The sequence below is a fragment of the Centruroides sculpturatus genome, unplaced genomic scaffold (assembly GCF_000671375.1).
Source record: "Centruroides sculpturatus isolate CEXI.00-Female unplaced genomic scaffold, Cexi_2.0 scaffold129, whole genome shotgun sequence".
In the NCBI taxonomy this organism is placed as follows: Eukaryota; Metazoa; Arthropoda; class Arachnida; order Scorpiones; family Buthidae; genus Centruroides; species Centruroides sculpturatus.
In genome coordinates, this window is record NW_019384478.1 from 168,460 (window position 1) to 184,976 (window position 16,517).

Here is a 16,517-nt window from a genome sequence, read left to right on the forward strand (position 1 = left end):
TACAGTCGACCCCCCTATAATTACGGTCCCTATAATTACGATTCCTATAAAACTACAAAAAAATATACGTATTTTGGAAATGTTGAGTCGGATTAGTGTAGAATCGATTAATTTTATGGAAGAAAACCTTTCAATCAGCCGTAGTCCGTAAACTTGACACGTGTCGGGCTGAGATTGAACGACTTGTAAGAAATCGGATTCCTAATAAATTGGAACGTATCTATATCTTATAGGGGGGTCGACTGTAAACACTTCATTGATACTTTTAAGCAAATAGCAAAGGTCTCTAACCTCAAACTTGTCTACAAATGAAAGCCCTAGCATCTACTCTTAGAAATGATAAGAACAGCATGGATAGAAATCTGCTTCCAGGTGTCTACACCATTCCAATCAAGGACACAAGTGTCAACCAGAATTTGGAGTATATGGGAGCAACCAGCCAGTCATTGAACATAAGAAAGAAAGAAATTAAGCCTCCATCATAAGGGACAATTGAACACAGTCTTGATATCTTAAGCTCTTGATAACTAAGCATATATGCAGTTTGACAATAAATGTCTCGTCTCATCCATCGAGTTCAAGATAAAATATACATTAAAACTGGAAAATTTAGAGATTTGTAAGACCAATAGAAAGAACACACCAATAAATTTTAAGGATTGTAACTATTGTAACACACTAGTGAATTCATGGAGATCATGCTTTGGAATTGTGTAGATAGTTTATTATCTTTCTTTGATGTTGCCTACACCTTTCAATCAAATTCCATTCAAATTTTTTAATTCAGAATGTACATTCTATTTTAGAACATCACAATACCTGATGATGACTACTGATTGTAGTTGAAAATGTTTGTATATTATTAAACTTTTGTTGGTGTTAATTTGTTCTGGATTTTCTTTGGTGATTTATGTATAACTCTTTTAATCGTGTTATTTAAACTGACAAATAACACAATAATAGTATGAGATTTTAAAAAATTATTTTTGACTATTTTTGTGCAACAATATGCTTTTTAAGATTATTATTTATTTTTATTTAGTGTATAAAACTGAAATATGTTCTTCAAATTATTACATTGAAGATATTGATGTTTCTGTCTGAATTTATTGCTTTTTCATTTCTCTTTAGTTCTAATTTTTTGCATTTATGTCATCCTGCATCATGTTTGAAAATCATCTAATATTTGTTTTTACAATAAATTTTTCACAATTTTATACAAAATTCAATGATTTATTTATTTAATGCCTGTGTTAAATTTTTATTTAAATAAAGATTAGAAGATTGAAAAATATAATAAAGTATATATAATTTTCATAGATTTTATAGATTTTTTTAATAAAATAAGAAATATTCTTCAAGTGAATTGAAATGATTTATTTTTTAAATCATATTTATGGTAGAATCCAGTTGAAATCCTAATGTGATCGAAGCTCAAACAATTGAAATCCTGATATTTTCTTAGTTCTGGTGTTTCCTAGACACAATAAAAATTTTGAAAGGATTTTTTTTATATTGTATTTTGTTATATACAACTAATTTCAGAAAGAAACACAAGTAGTTTTAAAACTTATTCCGATGTCAAAAAACTTATTTCATGTCAATTTGTGTTCCATTTCATTCAACCCGTTACAGCAGGGCTTCTTAAACTATGGGTCGTGACTCCATTTGGGGTCATTTAGCAAAATCTTGGGTTGCGAGATTTTAATGCAAAATACTGAAAATAATTTGTGATAGTTTGAAAATGGCACGTTTTGTGTTATAGGTTTCATGAGTTGCACTTTGTGTCACTTCTGATGCAGTGAGACAACGATTCAGCAACACTGATTGTAGTGTGAACTAGTGTAGTGTTGTCACTTTTCAGTGTATTCAGTTGTCTCTGTTCCATTGTAACACAAGAGTGAACTGTGGTAGTACACCATTATTGTTTTTGCAAATTTGTATATATCTTTATTTTATATTTTTTGGGTCACGAAAAAAATCGCAATCATAAATAGGGTCATGAATAAAAAAAAGTTTAAGAAGCCCTGCGTTACAGTATTGAAAAAGGAAAAGACCAATAAGAATTTATGTTCATTAAAAAGTTTTTAAAATTATGTTCTCTTTGAATTTCTTGTTCATTATTCTAATGTTAGACATTTCATTATAAATAATTTGTGAGAAAGACTGTAACACACTGTTGAAAGTGCTTGCTTTTGTGAGATCCAGAATTATATTAACTAAAATTTTAATTATCTTTTTCCTTATGTTTATGTAACGAATTAGAAGAAAAAAATCGATCTTAGCCGGGAATGTGTAAACCTTCCTGTCATAACTATCAACATCTATTGTTCTTGCATAACTTGCAGCTCGACTTGTGCAAAAGTTTATAGTTAGCATCCAAATTTCGTCACTTGTTTTAGGTCCCTGGAACACCTATAACCTTTAGCTTTTGAACATCCGATTATGTGGTAGAATTTCCCCGCAAAAAGCTATAAAAGACAGTTCTTACCCCCTCTCGGGGGAGTCTCTTAATGAAAGCCGGACCGACAACATCGAGTCGATTCTCCAAACCTGCCGAAATTCTGATCTACGAGCATCGGTATCCGATCATCGCCAGAGTCGCAAACTTTTTATATTTGTGCTCATTTGGATTAAAACCACCTTTCCTTGGACATTTATGTGCCTACATGGACTTACTCATCTAGAAACCATACAAAGAGGTATGAAAAAAACGTGTAAACTCTCTCTTGAGCTGTTAGGCGGTTTAGTAACAAGATCAGTGTAGTCGTTTTGTCGAATTTTGTTCATTTTAATAAATTCTTATTTTTACTTGTTAAATGGTAGACTCCTTTACTCGTATACGAATGTCACCTTATCATCGACCTCAAAGTACTCTCCCTCCACTTGCCTGACCTTTGAGAGTCCCAACCCTCAGGACCAGAAATAGTAAATTCAGCCATCTTGACAAGTGAGCAGGTTTAATGACCTGTCGCCGGAACGGGAGACCTCCAGCCTCCCCGGCGGTTTACACTTTTATATATTTTGTGTTAATGAAAAGAGTTTTAACACTGAAACATTATTATTTATTGTGTGTGATCATTATTTGTGGAATTTGTATCAAATGTGCTTTCAATTTTAGTAATTTTATTAATGCTTTTATGTACTCTGTAATAGCATATTATAATAAAATGTGATTTGAATACAATCAGTTATTCTAGAACTAATTCTAAGTACGTTAACACAGACTACCAAAACAAGTATTACAACTGTTATGTGATGATTATAAAAGTAATAAAACATTTTCTTTATTTTTAAATTTTAAATATAGTGATCTGACATCATTAGACAAATGGACATTTAGTTGTGTGATTTTTTTGTTTTTATAATTTGTCAAATTTTTGTGAATCAGGACTTGATCTGTTAGATTTTTTGAGCCCATTGGGATTTTGAATTGGAACAATTTTTATTATTATCTTAGTCTTTATTAACTTTTATTTCATTGTAGTTATATGTATTACTATGAATGATGTATATTAATTAACAGCTATCAATTAGTTAATAAAGTCATAAAGTGAAACTTTATTTTTCATTTTCTCATTTCATTTTTTTTTTTCTTTTTTTAATATTATAAAAGAAAATGTTATTCTTACATTGTTTTTTCAGGTGTTTCTCCAGCCACTTCTGCAACGCGTGTACTTCCTCAAAGATCATGGGCAGCAGCCATTCCAACACTTCTTACTCATAAAGCATATGATTTGTTATGCAGTCCAAGTCCATTACCAAACCCGTCATTACCTTGTGGAACTATGGTTGATTCTAGAATGTCTGCATATTCACCATTAGAAAGATTTTTAGGTTGTTTGTTTATGCGTCGTAATCTTCATCGGGTTATACAAAGTGATGAAAGTGTAAGCTGTTTAGTTATATATATATATTTTTTTTTTATATATATATTTGTTACAATAGCACTTCCATTATAAGAAACTTTGCTTCAGACAGCTACCAAAAATGTTGATGAGTGCCTACAAATAGAAATTAATAGCAGTTTTGTTGATGCTATTATAGTTCTTTTGGTCATATTATGACTAACAGTAAAATGTTGATTGTCCATATCAAATCAGAAAATAGTCAATAGTGTTTACAATGGCAATATATTTAACAAACTACATATTCATAAAATAAGAACCATTTAAGCCAACATTTTAAAAAATTTCCTTATTAAAATGCGTTAGCAGTATTGTAAACTATTTCTTCACACAATTGTCATAAAAAAAATTAAGCCACTTGTTAAAACTGACAAATTCAAACATTCACTATAGACAAAGAAAACCATAGCTACAGTCTTTCAGGATCACAAAAGCATTTTTTTTTATATGGACTTTAGGTCAAAGAACACCCATCAAAATTGAATTTGTATTGTATTGTTGTATTGAAGTTAGAGTTGAAATTGAAATTGTAGAAACTCTGAAGAAGCTACAATATGAAATTCTGAACTACTAACATATGAAATATGTTTATTACATAATTCACAATCACTTGTTGACATCCATACATATACATTTATTCAAACATCTCAAATTGGAAATTTATGAGCATCTTCCATGCAGTCTAAATCTAGTAACAAGTGATAATCACTTGTTTTTTTTTTTGTTTTTTGTTTTGTTTCAAGAAGGTTTTTATCTAGCTTGCATATGTAGAGTGACAAGCAGGGGTTGTACTGCATAGCACCAAAATTGCCACTTGACAATATTTTTATTAAAGTGGCAATAAAAATCCCAGTTCATTTGTTTTGACATTTAGCGTGAAATTGAATAAAAAATTGTGCTTTGGAAAAAATAGCAAAATGTCGAGCTTATGTACAATGGGAATCCTGTACATCACACACCTAGCAATTTCGTGACGTCAAACAGCAAGTTTGGGCAGAAAGGTAAAAAGTGATGTCAAGAACCTAAGGCAATTTTGTGCAATGCCACCCAGTGTTTCCAGAGTGGGGATTTTTTATTGACTGAAAGAAATTTTGGGGAATTTTTTGGGATGACTTTTTTTATACTTTGATCATTTTTCAGTAGACCAAAATAAAATTTTTGATATGACAGAACCTGTGAAATATGTTATTCAGAATTATTCATTAAAAAATTATTCAAAAATGATTGATTGCTATTGCTAACAAAGGGAAGGCCAGACATTTGGGTCTCCGATTAAAACAAAACTTGGTGAGCATGTAGCCTTAAGCACAAACAGCTCCTTGTCCAAATAATAGAACTCACTTCTCAATTGCTTCCAAAAATTGGGCCTCTGAAAATTTAGTGTTTAGGTCATAAGTGTTCGAAAGTTTCACATCCCAGAGTGGCGATAGCCAAGTGAATAAGACCCTAGGTACTGAACCTAGACACTGTAGGTTTGAACCTTCAGAGTTTTAGTTGTAGTTTAGTTTTTTTTAATATATAACTTTCTAATTTTACCACATCTTTAGGATCATTATTACTATTATTATTCCTCATGTTTAAAGTTTATAAAATGAGATTAAACATTGTGATGTCATTTCCTGTTTAGCAAAAACAAGTCTCTGTAGATTTAACTGTTTAACATTGTTAAATAAGACTTTTATTTCTTCACATTTGGTTTCACATATTTTACATACTATGTCCTCACAAGCAAATAAGCTTTGGGCATTACTGAACATGGACAAAAAAGACAAGTGATATGAAAATAGGGTAGCATAGTCGCAACATTTTATTTTTTTAATTGTTAATATTATGGATAATATCCTCATGTGCTCATGTTTGTTACACTCCAAATGTCACAATACCTCCATATCTGAAAATAAATATGAAGAAAATTTGATTTAGCAATATAAGAGTTAAATCTAGAGAGGCTTGTTTTCTGTAAGCAGGAAATGACATCAATTTTTAATCTCTTTTTTTATAAGCTTTAAATGTGTGGAATAATAATAGTAATAATAATGCTAATGATGCAGTAAAATAATAAAATAATGTCATACATAAAAAAAACTAAACTAAAATTCCTAAGGATCGAACCTACATTGACTAGCTCAAATGCTTTGCATCATATTCACTTGGCTATTGCCGATCTTGGACAGGAAACTTTCAAAGTCTTCTAAGCTAAACACTAAATTTTCAGAGGCCACTTTTTTGGAAACATTTGAAAAATAAGTCCTATTTTTTGGTCGAGGAGCTGTTTGTGTTTAAGGCTATGTGCTCACAGAGTTTTGTTCAAATCGGAGACCTGAACGTCTGTCCCTCTTCTTGTAAGTGACAGTTTAACATGTCACTTTTGCTTTCCAGACACCAAACCAATAAGCCTATCAGCACCTTCATTAATTAGTAAGTAAAACTGGTGCTGATAAACAATTTGAAGTGGCAAAAACAATTTAAAACTGGCAAAATGGTGGTGATATTTTTAAATTTTCCAGAGCAACCTCTGGACAAGAGGCAAAAGATGCTGCACAACATTAACCGAAAAGCTTTGTGATATTTTTGATAAAATTATACAAAAATTATTACTTCAAATCCTTTCAGTTTAGCCCATGATGCAACAAGTGGCTTAATTTATATGACAATTGTGTGAAGAAATAGTTTAATGTATTGCTAACATATTTTAATACAAATATTTTTAAAACTTTGGCTTAACTTGTTCTTATTTTCTGGATATGTAATTTTTAAATACATGTATTCATATTTAGGTTAAAATATTTTGTTAGTTTTGTTTATAATTATTTTACTTTATTTTAAGAAAGATAAAATAGAAAACAAATAAACTACATAAATGATACAAACTAAGTGTAAAAATATAAATAATCTAATAATATTATTTGCCATTTGCCATTGCTAACAACAAGAAAAAATGAAAAATTTTTTTTTTTTTTTTTTTCTAATTATCTGATGTAAATAAACCATCCAAAGTTAAAATTAGAAACATTTTCCAGATTTTTATTTTCTTTTATTAACTATAATAACTTTAATGCAAATACCAAATAAAAATGAGGTAAAATGAAACCAAAAGTAAGTTCTTACAAAATTGTTTTACTGTAATAGTTTTTTCTTTTTGTTGTATTTAATTAAGCTAATTAAGCAAAATGAAGACTCCAAAATATATCTAATTTTAATTTGACTCTTTGCATTTACATTAGACCAGTGGTTCTCAATGTTTGAGGCTGTGGAACATAATTCATATACTTTTTACTATGTAGAAAATTAGTATCAATATATTAAAAAATTGGTAAGCTATTCCGTGATTACTATTCTCACAAAACAATGCAACAATAAGCTAATAAACTTTATTGTATTGAATAAAGTAATAAACATGGAATTGTCTACAAATAAATTACATCAAACTCACAATTATTCACGCATTGTCAAAATATTAGAATTATTGTAAAATGACAAAGTATCATAATCAACATTCAGCTTTTCTTTCCTCCCTCAACTGTCAGTTCTAAGGGACAGAAGTGAGGTAAGTCATTAGTCCTAGAATATTATTTTGCAGTAGGCAAAGTTGGTGCTATAAATAGTAGATTTGAAAAAAGAAATATCCTATAAGTTCTAAAATTAAAATTTGGAAAAATTACAAGAATTATACATAGAAATGTAAAATTTAAATTTTTCATGACATTTTTGAAAATAGAAGAAATCTACATTTTATGTTCATTGACTAAATATAATGTACATTTCTGCTTATGAAACTTGGGACTCACACTTGAATTGCATTATAACAGAATTGAATTACTGTATATATATACTGTAGTTCATTTAAAACCTGTGAATAGTTTTCTTATAATGTAGAGGGCTATTTTGGATTATATGTATTTTCTTTTTTTTCATGAACACCTGTGCACTAATTAGATGGATTAAGTGGGAGTCATCAAACTCCCAATTAGTCCATTAATATGTTAGAGTACATTGGAATAAATTTACAATAACAGTTTAAAGTTTTTTTTTTTTGAACACTTTCGAAAACTTTATGGAGCACCTGTGTTCTGGGAACATGGATTGAGAACCACTGGTTTAGATTAACATTATTTATCATACCTGGTTTATAAAATAATAAATAACATAATATTTTTTAGTTAACATCTTTGACTACAACAGAACCAGGTGTGATCCAGTTTAAAGTAGAAACAATGCAATGTCGTGTTAGTTTAAATATCAATACTCTTCAGTCCCTCCACTTAAAACTTACTCCGACAGCTGAATATAAAGATCAATGGTTAGGTGAAGAATTACAAATACTGGAAAAATTTTTTGATAATAAAGTAAGATACTTATTTTCTCTCTTGCTAAATATAAATTAATATTTATTACAAATTTATTATAATTTTATTTTTTAGGTTGTATGTACACCATTTAAACCAAATGGGTTTTTAGCTTTTAGTAGAATTTTAAATGCACCAGTACAAATTTTGAAAAATTGTATAAATATTATGCGACTGGAATTAGTAAGTTTTTTAAATTTTTAATTAGTGAAAGTAATTCAAGATATATGTTTGAATATTCATTTAATTAAATTATATTTAAATTAAATTAAATTTTGAAATTTAAGATCATTATAAATAAAATCAAAGAAGCCAAATAATAATTTTTTATAATAAATTTTAAATTAGTTTCCAGATAGATCATTTAAATGGTCAGTACAGTGGTGTCTTACTATCCCTCCTTCTGCACCAAAACTCGGACCTCCAGGAATGTCTGCTGTGATGATCAAAGATAGAATGTTGTTCTTTGTAAGTATTCAAAACTTAGATTTATCATGTTTTCTTGATTTTAATGCTTGATTTTTTTAGACTTTTCTAGTCTCAAAAATTGTATTTGTTAGATTCAATGCTGCATTAGAATTGAGAAAACACAGTAATAAGTAAATATTGTAAATTAGAATAGCAGATATAATTTACATATATAATGTATTTCATTAAATTTGTGTACTGAAGCTTAAATTTATTACTAGATAATTTAATTAACTAAAATATCTTAAATATTTATCATTTTTAGGTTACAAAAAAGTCCTAAATATAAAATATTAAAAAAGAAATATTGAGAACTAAAAATATGCAGTTGTTCCTCATACTTCAAATGTTCTGGAGTTCAAATGATATTACTACATACTGCATGCACAGCAAAAAAATTTGCTCATTGTGGAAAGCATCTCTAGTATTATGCTTGTGTGTTTACAGTTTTTATTTTTGGGATGTTTGATTATATATATAACCCCTACCATGGCATCCAAAAAGAGACTGGAAGCAACAAACCCTTAGAGAAAGGTTGTAGCATCAACAATTGAGACAAAAAGGGAAATTATTGCAAAACATGAAAGCAGTAGAAAGAAGTACATGTGGCAGATCTAGTGGCCATGTTTAAAAGGTCAAAGTTGACAGTGTCCACCATTATTTCTTCAAATGAAATTAATTAGCCACATTTGTGGCTAATGGTGTGAAAACATTGACTTCCAATAGATTTTATGTTACTGAGGAGATGGAAACACTCCTCCTGTTATGGATGAATGAGAAGCAATTGGCTGAAGATATCTATATATGTATAATTAATTTCATTAATATAATAATAAATTAATTAATATATATATAATTAATTTCATTTGAAGAAATTTCAAGCATAAAAGTACAAAATTACTTCTAATATGCTTATACAGTAGTGCCTTGTACTTCAAATTTAATTTGTTCCAGGAGATGTTTAAACTGATTTGAGCTTGGCTAGACTGAGGTCTACAAGGCTACAACAAACAGTTGGCTTACAAAATATACCTTTATTTATAACAGTTTTTGTGTTCAGCAACTGAGGGCTCATGTGAACTCTCCAAGAAAAAACAAATCCTTTACACAGTCACATGTCCCAAATACAAATAAACTTCATACCGTCACTCTCCTCCCTTCCTTAACGGGTAACAAGGTTTACACTAGTTTACTATAACATGTAAAGTATAATGAGATCAGCCTATTCACTGAAATCCGGCACTTAAACAATAAAGCATCTGACCAACAGCTATCACACGTGGAGACAAAAATAATTACTTGAGTGGATACCTTGGGTACTCTAACTTCCTTATTGTTTCTATCCACTCAATTATTTCCTTGTGCACTACGGATGGAATTGGATTCTATTCCTCTTCTCTCGATGGCTGAAACAGGTCGTCGTTTCTTACTCCGGTTCTTTTCAATATCCCTTGATGTCGCCAATTCTAACTAGACTCCTAAGGGAAATCCACAAACAAAGTCCTTTATCACACGTGAACCTGCTATTTATATCCCTTCTTGCTGCCCTCACGTGACCTCTTGGGTAACCAATCAAAAGGTCCGTTTACACATACCATGAAAAGGAAACACGGAGTGAGAAGGACACATGTCAACACGGACGACAAAACAAACAAAGAGGGAAAAAAAAGAAAATCTGATACAGTAATGAACATGATAAAATTAATGCTAACTAAGTACAAAGGATAATTATATATACAAATAATATACACATATACTTTACTAAATAACCACCAATAAGTGGCAGTGCACTACAAAACTCTGAATTGTTCAAAGTTCAAATCAATTTTCCCTGTTAGAAATAATGGAAAGTGAATTAATATGTTCCCAGACACCCTAAACAATACTCATTTCAATAAACCTAAACAGCAAATAAATATAATTCAAGGCAAGGCAAAAAATAACATAATTAAATGCCCTAAATAATAAAATAAAACTTGAAAACAATAAATAAAATATATAAATACTATATAATAAAATTAAATTTGCATTTACTGTACCTTGGTGAGTAGTGGTGATGTCCCATTTTGTAAGATTATTGTGCAGCTTGATTGACTTTCTCACAAATAATTCTCTTGGAGATGATATCATCCAGCCATTTGCTTCCCATTTATCTACATTAGGAATTTTATCTCCTCAATAACATGCAATCACCCGGAGATTAATGTTGTAACACCTTTTGCCACATTTACTGCTTTTATTTCTTCCTTGTTCTTAAGAATGGTGGACACTATTAACTTTGACATTTTAAACATGGGCACCAGATCTGCCACACACTTACTGCTTTCATGCTTTGCAATAAGTTCCTTTTTTGTCTCAATTGTTAATTATAGGGTCAACAACCTACAACCCAAAAATAAAGTGAAAAAGCACTGAAAGACACACGAAACACATGGGTGTAATGCTAGAGATACTTCCACAACAAGAGTTAGAGATGACTTAGATGCAAACAGATGGTGTTTATGCAGCAAGTGCATTTTTTCACTGTGCACTCAGTTTGAATGTAGAAGCATTGTTCAAACTCTAGGTTGAATTTAGAATTCAAATTTTGGAATATTTGAAGTTAGTCATTCAAAGTATGAGGTACCATTGTAATTCATTTTAGGCTATATTGATGCTTTCTAGTGAAATTCTTTACACATTTCAAATATAGTGGTAATTCAAATATTTCAAAAGCTTAAATTTTTTTTAGTATTATTTTTTAATGTAAGAGTGAATTTGACAAGTCTTAAGAAATAAACTTTTGTATATGAAGAGAAAGCGACAATAGTGGAAAAATTATTATAAATTTGAACATAACATTGAAAGTATGAAAGATATTTCTGCATGATAGATTTTTCTATAGAAATACCAATAAAACAAAGTTATTTTTTTTAAGCACTTCTTTTTTCTATATATATGTAGAGCAGTGGCATGTGGTGACATTTGATGATAGGGAAGCTGTGCCAGCCCTGGATAGAATCATTGAAAGCATTATATGATATTTTGGTGGGTAGCAACCATGAGCTAAACCATGTGAGGTTGGTGCTCTGTAAAGCATATAATTGGCTGCTTTATACAATTCAAATATTTTTGCCATGGAAGCTACTGAGTATCGACAATACAGCACTTCCATTGGGAATATGCATATACAAATTTATATTCAAATATAGAGTAGCAATCTTATCTTTTTTTTTCCACATGTAGTGTAGAAATTTGTAATAAGATACATAATGTGGTTATAATAAAATATTAATTTTAATTAATTCAAAGTATGTTAAAATATGAAAATGATCACATAATATGTATTTATATTTTAGAAAATACATGGGAAGCAGTGCTTCCACAGCTTCCATGGATGGCACGCCACTGATAGAGAGAGTTTAAAAAAACAAAAATGATTTTTCTATAGTAGCAATTACTGTAATCTATCATTATTATATATATGTGTGTGTGTGATTCCATACNATCTTCTTTAATCATAATTCTTCAATCAGATTCTTACCAGGCAATTGAAATATTTTTTTATTCCTTACTTCTAAATTTTTTTAAATCTTTATTATAAATATGATATATAATGTATATTGTAAAAAAATTTCTTTTCTGTGAAAGTAAAATAAAATACAATAAAGTTATATAAGATATAACTTTATTGTATAAGTATAATAAAGTTTATGTCAGGTTCTTACCAGGCAAAAGAATTTCAGATATAATTGAAATCCACAATAATTTACCCATTACTTTATAAAGCCTTCATAATGTTTTTCAACCTTTTAGTGTTGTTGTTGTTCTAATGAAATCATTAAAGTATATTTTACTTAAATCTAAATATGGTTGGTAATTAACAATAAAATCAAAATCTGGGGTCTAAAATTAAAACTTTTTTACTCTTTTTATTTGAAAAATAAAACTTGACTTTACTAATTGACATTAGTGACAGTCAGATGGCTGAGTGGCTAAGGTGACAACCTACTCTGGGGGATGAGGATCAAATTTGAATGGATTGAAAAACTGCAGGAGTTTTTTGGGATGGTTTGTCCTGGATATATCAGCTCCATCCCTTACCACCTGACCACTCTCTTGTGAGCTTGCTAAAAGGCCCTTTTAGTGCCCAGAGTGCAGAATGAGTTTTAAAACATTGACATTAATGCTGAATTGTGCACTATCTTTTGTACCTGAGTACTCAAGATCATCTGAGTATTTGAAATATCTGAATATTATGCATTAAAGTTGCAAAAGATGGGATTTGCAAATACTAAAATTTCTTATCTTCTTTGATACAGTCTTGATCCATATTTCCACAAGAAGATGACAAAACAAGTACTTTGTTTTAGCCTGAATTTTGACAAAACATCTACAAATCCAAACAGTCTTGGTGTAAATTCAGAGAGAAATCCTTTTGATTTGAGATCATCTGAACAGCTTCAATGGTGTTGTTAGTTGGATTCTTGTATTGTTTGCATTGTGTTTCCCTTATGTACTCCTACAAACAAACTTTAAAAAGAAAAGTATCTTGATCTTCTTAAACGAAGTCAAGTTCTAAGCAACAGTTATTAAGGAAGGAATTTTAAAAAGTATGTCTTAACTTTGAGAAGTTTAGTTTTGATCATGAGCCTAAAAGATTGAGTTTGTAAATTTATTTAAGGAATTATTGTGAAGATTCTAGTGTTAAGGCAATTTATTTCATTCTGTTATGTTATTCTGCTACCATTCTTTGACAATTTGTTATCCAAGTTTAGAATATACCTGAAGATGAAATCATAAGTAATCTTGAAAATATGGTGTTTTATTATATGTTCAAGGTTTCTTATGATTTCATCTTAATTTTCCATTTTATTCAGATTAAGTTACATTCTTCATATTCAAAAATTCGTTTTCTGTTTTCATATAAATTTTACTATAAATTTTCAGCTTATAGTAAAATTTAACATAGAAAATTGCTCCATTCCAAAGAATTGTTTTATTTAGTCAGGTTTCTGCTTTATTTGTATTCCATTTTAGACAGGTTTTATTATATTTATATCCAAAATTTTGATTTCTTATACAAAGCTGGAAAATCAACATGTTTAAATTATTAAATGTATAGTATTTATCACTTCAAATTTTCACTGCAGTTTCATTTTATAAATGACAAAATTTATTGTTGAAGAGAGACAACAGCCATTCAACAGCAATGTTGAATGGCTGTTGACATGATGATTATGTCAATATTGACATCAATTAAAACATACATAACTAGAAAAAATAGTAAAAATAAATACACAGAACTTGAAAATCCAGCATCAAGTTTTAATAAACTTTATGCTGGATTTTAGAGGTTTGTATATTTACTGACAATGTATACTCAAATATTACTCAACTTTACTGTGTATTATCTTTAATTGGCAACACCAAAATTCATGAGACTTTTTTAGTGGTTACCCCTAATTCTTTTCAGTGTTGTAAAATTGTTTGCATAAAAAAATTTGAAAAAATGGCCTGCACAAAAATCAGGATGTTGATATCCATGTAAAACTGCTTTCTGAACAGGGACTGACTTCCAGAGAGATCATTAAATCACTAAAATTTAGTTCCATTGCTGTAAGTCAGAAGACAGTAAGCAATATTATTAGTTCTTATATGAAAAAACGATGGAATGCGGAAACTGGGGATTATTTAAAACTTTGTTCAAAACCTAGGCCTGCACACTGTAAAGCTAATATTGAGAAGGTCTGCAAATTACTTTCTACACCAGGAGTCGCCAGAGTGGTCAATATAACATTATTGGGGGGTCGATGAAAAGACTAAAACTTACAAATTTTGAACCGAATATTGCTAATCTTGCTAAAGATTATCAAGCTTATCCAACTCATTGATTGTCAGTTACAAAAATTATTATTAACATATGTACAATAAATGTAAAATTAAAAGATATGTATTAAAATAGTAAGAGCTTTTTTTTTTGCTTGTAACACAAACTTTTTGGTGGGGGTCGATGTGAGGTTTCGAAAAGTTGTAGGAGGTCGATGATCAAAAAAGTTTGGCAACCCCTGGTCTACACCAAACCCTCCAAGTATCAAAAACATTGCCAAGGATATTTGAACTTGCCAGAGGACTACAAAACAGAATTCATAAGAATTTGAAAGCAACAAAGGTACAGAAGACTAAAGTACATTGCCTTTCTGCAGAGCACAAACAAAACCAGAAAACAAATGCTTACAAACTGTACAAGTGACACCTGTCAGCAGGTAGATTGGAATTTATGGTGACATTGGATGAAGCTTATTTCTACTTAAGCTACTATAATGGAGTTCGGAAGATCTGTCATGCTTTTCCTGGTCAAAACATTTTCGAAACTTGGTTTATGAAGTGCTATGAAAGCTGGCCGGAAGGTTCTTGATCATCAGTGAATTAATCAGAAGAGGAACACTTCCTCTTATAAAAGTCCCAAATAAAGTTAAGGTGAATGCCGACTATTATATCAGCAATGTTCTGAAGCCATATTTTGAAAGAAAAGTTTCTCACAAGTACCCAGGAGAGATGGACAAAGTTGTGTTTCATCACAACAAAGCCTCTTCTCACACTGCAAAGAAAACTGAGGAGTATCTCGAACATCTTAAAGCATCTACAGGTCTCAATTATATAAAATAAACTTGGATATTCCTACTAAATCACTGGACATATTAGCCATTTAGACTTCTTTGACTTTGGATTTTTTAAACAACTTTTCCACTGACATGCTATAACTCTAAGTGGCTTTGGAAAGTAGTAAAGATGAAAGGTCAAATGTAACACCTGAAAAATGAAAACAAGTGTTTTTACTCGTGGAAATAGGGATGCAGGCTTGTTGACAAACAGCAAGGAGCTCACATTGAACAGACCAAAACAATTCACAGAAGGATTCTTAAAGACATTAATTGAGTAATATTTGCATATACACATTCTTTATTTTTAATATTTGATGTTTCAATTTGCACTACTGCCTAACAAATATATTATGTAATGTAAATTTATAAATCTAGTAAATTTTGGATATCAAATGGTATTTTATTTACGTTAATGATAAACTTGAAATAAATAACTTTTATTTCAGCTTCAGTTAACGAGAATTGGTCTAAATCTCCCAGCTGGTGTTGAGCCTCAAACTCTCGTGGTGCCAATTGTATATGATATGAATTCAAATACAACTCAATTAGCAGATCGTCGGGATCCTGCATCATTATCACCTACTGCTCCCATTTCCATCATAAGAAACACACTCAAGAGGTTTTCGGATTATAACCCACAACCAAGTACATAATATTAAATTAATATTTATTTTATTTTAAGTTTATGAAATTTTAATATTAATATTTCAAAACTTATTTTTTATAGCTGAATGCAGTATATATCCAGCCATCAGGGAACTTCTCACAAATCTTGTCATTCCCATCTAATTGAACATAAGTTTAATTTAAAATTTTCATTATCATCCAATCTGTTTATATTGTATGAAAGAAGAGAATGGGGAAACATTGTAAATTGAACAAAAAATAAATTGTGTACAGTGCCTGTGATTTCTTTAATATAATTGCTGAAAAATAATATATGCAGTGTATTATTAATTTTTTATATTTTATAAATAATTTAAAAAAACATCATTAATTTAAGTTTTTAATAAATATAATATACATTATTAAGTTCATATTTTAATTTATGCCTATTTATTTAAAAAACAAAATTAATATTTTTATCATTATTTGGAATTATGCCTATTCTTATGAAATTCTAGTAATAAAATTACCAAAAGAGATTGAAG

At 29.7% G+C, this 16,517-nt stretch overlaps 1 protein-coding gene across 1 annotated transcript in view; it reads left to right on the forward strand.

Moving 5' to 3' along the window:
- The window catches only part of LOC111621392 (mediator of RNA polymerase II transcription subunit 14-like), a 122,546-nt gene extending 106,231 nt beyond the window's left edge, over window positions 1-16,315 (forward strand). The window contains exons 24-29 of the mRNA XM_023363499.1: window positions 3,646-3,890; window positions 8,069-8,254; window positions 8,330-8,437; window positions 8,603-8,722; window positions 15,813-16,011; window positions 16,094-16,315. Of these exons, the coding sequence (XP_023219267.1) occupies window positions 3,646-3,890; window positions 8,069-8,254; window positions 8,330-8,437; window positions 8,603-8,722; window positions 15,813-16,011; window positions 16,094-16,155 (920 nt within the window). The 3' untranslated portion in view covers window positions 16,156-16,315. The remainder of the gene's footprint in view (window positions 1-3,645; window positions 3,891-8,068; window positions 8,255-8,329; window positions 8,438-8,602; window positions 8,723-15,812; window positions 16,012-16,093) is intronic.
- The last annotated feature ends 202 nt before the right edge of the window (window positions 16,316-16,517 follow it).